The 5,000-nt window shown below is 44.7% G+C and overlaps 1 protein-coding gene across 1 annotated transcript in view; it reads right to left on the reverse strand.

Annotated features, from left to right (window-relative positions):
• Positions 1-2,410, reverse strand: part of LOC132851536 (NAD(P) transhydrogenase, mitochondrial-like) — a 14,253-nt gene extending 11,843 nt beyond the window's left edge. The window contains exons 1-2 of the mRNA XM_060878484.1: positions 2,188-2,410; positions 1-104 (exon numbers count right to left, since the gene is read on the reverse strand). The exon at positions 1-104 is cut by the window's left edge and continues 126 nt beyond it. Of these exons, the coding sequence (XP_060734467.1) occupies positions 1-104; positions 2,188-2,272 (189 nt within the window). The 5' untranslated portion in view covers positions 2,273-2,410. The remainder of the gene's footprint in view (positions 105-2,187) is intronic.
• Between the last annotated feature and the right edge of the window lie 2,590 nt (positions 2,411-5,000).

Genomic DNA, 5,000 nt, shown 5'->3' on the forward strand with positions numbered 1-5,000 from the left:
CTGCTTCACCAGAGCTTCTACACCCACAGGGGTTACTGCTACACGCCGCTCATTCTTCACGATTTCCTTAGGAACGCCTACCAGCAAGTCCTTATACTGAACACCTGGATAATAACACAGTTGGTTCAGACTCCAGGGGGAGCTGCAGGAAGACTGAGGGCAATGCAGAAAAACCTGCATTCAGTTACAAACAGAAGCATTTCAGGAAATCTGAGGCAGAAACTGAGGCAGCTGAGGAAGTACTGAGACACTGAGGGTCACCGAATGTTTCCTAGAAGAGTCGTGATAATGTTTTAGTGGCATCTCATGAATATTCAGGTGGAACGAGGCAGTGACTGAGTGATGAGAGTAATGGTGTACTGAGGAAAGAATAGATGCAAGTGGGGGTCATGGATGGCTTGGACACTTCCTTGCCAGAACAGCAGGGGGCGTTCCTGTAGGGACAGTTTATGTCCTCTGTTTCTACCTTAATACTCTCTCTCTCTGTCCCTCCCTTAGCACTCCTTCACTGTCCTGTTCCTACCTTAAAACTCCTTGACTGACTTTACTGACTAGATGCCCCTTTACCTCCCTTCATTCTGCCTCAACACTGATCTCTCTCTGTACCTCCATCAGTACTGCTGCACTGGCCCCTGATATGCCTCAGTATTTTTTCTGGCTTGGCCTTAACACCCCAGTCACCATTGCTACTGCTATATCACTTAATCACTCCTCCATTACCCCCACCCTGGTCTCTACCCCCACCCTGGTCTCTACCCCAGTACTCTATACCCCGGTTGAGGTATTGAGTCAGGACGAAAGTCGATTAAATAAGAAGGCAGTAAATGAGGCAGCTCATGTTCCTGTACTTCTGGCTTGGCTCTGCCTCACCAGCTCAGCTTTCACATCACTCTCCATAACCAACATGGACGCATCCAGTGACACCAGGACATTATTATTATTATTAGCAGCTGATGGGCTGAAATCCAGCGTGATCTGGTCTGACTCTAACACACACACACACACACACACACACACACACACACACACACACACACACACACCACACACACACACACACACACACACCACACACACACACACCACACACACACACACACACACACACCACACACACACACACACACCACACACACACCACACACACACACACCACTCACACACACACACACCACACACACACACACACACACACACACACCACACACACACACACCACACACACACACACACACACACCACACACACCACACACGCACACACACACACCACTCACACACACACACACACACACACACACACACACACACACACACACACACCACACACACACACACCACACACACACATACACACACACACACACACACCACACACACACACCCACACACACACACACACACACACACACACACACACACCACTCACACACACACACACACCACACACACACCACACACACACACACACACACACCACACACACACACCACACACACACTCACACACCACACACACACCACACACACACCACACACACACACCACACACACTACACACACACACACACCACACACACACACCACACATACACACACCACACACACACCACACACATACCACACACACACCACACACATACCACACACCACACATACACTAACACATACACACACCACTCACACACACACACACACCACACACACACACACACACACACACACACACACACCACACACACACACACACACCACACATACACACACCACACACACACCACACACATACCACACACACACCACACACATAACACACACACACACACACACTAACACATACACACACCACACACACACACACACACCACACACAACACACACACACACACACACTAACACATACAAAAGTTTACCAGATACTTTCTCTCACACACACACCACACACACCACACACACACACACACACACGTACACACATTAGTTTACATTGGCAGTGTGGCTGTGTTGTGTTCACCTTTATTTGACCTCTCTTTTATCTCCAGTGATAAGCTTCACTACACAAGAATAAAACATATTTTTTTTGCAAATTAAAAAAGTAAAGTTCCTTTACAATACATTTGTGTGTGTGTGTGAGAGAGAGAGGGGGGAGAGAGAGAGAGAGAGAGGCAAACTTAATATTATTATCGTACCTTTAGCTGCATGTTGGTTCCAAAGTGCTGGAATGTTGTGGAAACGTCTGACGGAGACGCCACACACACACCATAACATGGACATGACTCATACACTTCTTACACACTCCTCACACACTCTCCTGACACGCTGTCCCCAGGTTAATGAAGTGTCTCTTGCTCAGACTCCTGTGATCATGGTCTTCTCACAGAGGTACACAAACTCATACTCTCTCTTTTTCTATTCCTGTGTGTGTGTGTGTGTGTGTGTGTGTGTGTGTGTGTGTGTGTGTGTGTGTGTGTGTGTGTGTGTCTTGGGAAAAGGCACTGTGACATTAGGGGAGAACATGGTAGGACAGGCAACTCTCTCTTTCTCTTTCTCTTGCTCTCTCTTACATAAACACACACACACACACACACACACACACACACACACACACACACACACACAGCCAAGGTGGAAGGAAAGCCTATAAATCTGGGTTTGGAAAATGTTCATGTATGCACCTTCTTTTGGCTCATCAGAACTATTTTTTTTTCAATCTATCATTATGTCTGATTTCTCTTTCACGTCGGTTCTCAAAGATCTTGTAGCCACGGATACCTTGAGCTGTGAGATAAAATCCACAGACCCCACAGGAGTTAAAATTATTTCCAGAAATAGGACACATTAGGTTTTAGTTGACTTTGGTGCTTGGTGTTTGGACCCCTACATATATAATAACACGGACCACCACTGTGACAAAAATAAACAAATGATGGAACCCCTGGCTGTTCGTCAGAGTCCCCTGGGATCCCTGGACGTTTGAGAATTGACGATTGAAGACCTACTTATTCATGAAACACTTCACCTAGCACTACTTTCCCTGTTTGTTATATTTAAATAAAAATTTAAAAATGATCCAATGATAGAGACTTAAGCACTTCTGTACGTCACTCTGGATAACAGTCTGTCACATGCTGCAAATGTAAATGTGAGAACCTTCCCTAAATCCTGGAGAACTCTGCACAACGTCCACTGGCATTATCTCAATTTCTCCTGAAGTAATCCACATGGCTGTCTGTGCTCAGTCACATAGGAAATGTCTCGGTGGGAAAAAGAGACAGGTCAATCACATGGCATGTCAGAAAGCAGATCCCCTGCTCACAGGTTGTAGCTGACCTTGTCCTGTGTCCTCAGCTGACAACAAACCTTGTTTCTTAAAATAACTGCACACTTATTAACTCTCACCTAGTTTATATAGTATGTACACCTGATATATAGTAATTACATCCCTCTGAGTACACCAGGTTCTGCTCGTTAACATTTGTTGATGCCTCTGGATTCAGATCTTGGTGCTTTAGCTCCAGCACTATGGGGAACACAGAGAACATACAGATCTGGGCCGTGCAGTGCCCCAGCCTCCTGGTGGCTTGCTCAGATACCCCTAGTATGATGACTATGATGACTGTTGTATGATGTGAACCAGTTGCAGATGTGTTCCTCTTTCCCTGAAGTTAAGTCCTCCCTTCCGGCCAAACCTGACATCATAACTGAAAGTTTAGAGCCAGAAGGTGACACAGACATGAGGGCTTCCTGGGATGTAAAGTGTCCCACCGCTCCATAGTCTGCAAACCTGAGTGACTTGTGAGGGTGGTAAGGAGACAATATCCAGACATCCCAATTCACCAAACACTCTATGACCATGAACCATCCAGATCTGCTCCTTTACCTAAGAGAATTATTCATAAAAATCTAAACTAAACAGATGTGTTTTTATCCTGGACTTAAACACTGAGACTGTGTCTGAGTCCTGAACACTAATTAGAAGTCTGTTCCATAACTGTGAGGCTCTGTGAGAAAAAGCTCTGCCCCCTGCTGGAGACTTTTGTACTTGAGGTACCAACAAATATCCTGCACCTTTTGATCGAAGTAGATGTGATGGATCATAAAAAAACAAAAGATCTCTCAGTTTCTGTGGTGTGAGACCATTAAGTGCTTTATAGGTTAATAATAGTGTTTTATAATCAATGTGAAACTTGACTGGAAGCCAATACAATGAGGATAAGATCAGGGTGATATGTTCATATCTTCTGGTTCTAGTTAGGACTCTAGCTGCTGTGTTCTGGACTAACTGGAGCTTGTTTATGCTCCTACTGGAACATCCAGACAGTAAAGCATTACAATAATCCAACCTAGAGGTAACAAATGCATGAACTAGTGTTTCTGCATCATGTAATGACATCATATTTCTTATCTTAGTAATATTTCTGAGATGAAAGAAGGTTACCCATAACAACATAACACATACACAAGGCAGGAGAACATGAGGGCAAGGAAGTAAGATACAAGAAGCAGGTTACAAAACAAAAGACATGAAATCCTGAACACAAGGCAAACCACAAAAACCTACGTTACACCCAACTTACTACATTAAGCTAGGGTTCTCCAGGTTCCTTCCACCTTCCAAAAACATGAATGTAGTTGTACTGACTAAGATGACGCACCCCTCTGTGTGAATGTGAATGTATTTGAACTCCAACCAGAGTGTGTTCCTGCCTCAGGATACTGGATAGACTAAACCTGATCACACCTTAACCTTCTGTGTCCAGATCCGCAGACGTCATGCAGGCGTCTCTCTATTTCTGCATTACAATCACACACCTGTAGGATTAAATACTGAACATAAGTCTTTTATTGCATGTGTTATGAACGAGGAACTGCTTTAGGAGCAGGTATGTGACACTTGCTTCATCTTTATCTGACCAGGAAGTACTAATGACTCAGCATAACCAGAACAAACACCACCGATTACACAACACTCTACACAAGAGCTATTTATAGTACATAAACC

The sequence above is a fragment of the Tachysurus vachellii genome, chromosome 9 (genome assembly GCF_030014155.1).
Source record: "Tachysurus vachellii isolate PV-2020 chromosome 9, HZAU_Pvac_v1, whole genome shotgun sequence".
NCBI lineage: Eukaryota > Metazoa > Chordata > Actinopteri > Siluriformes > Bagridae > Tachysurus > Tachysurus vachellii.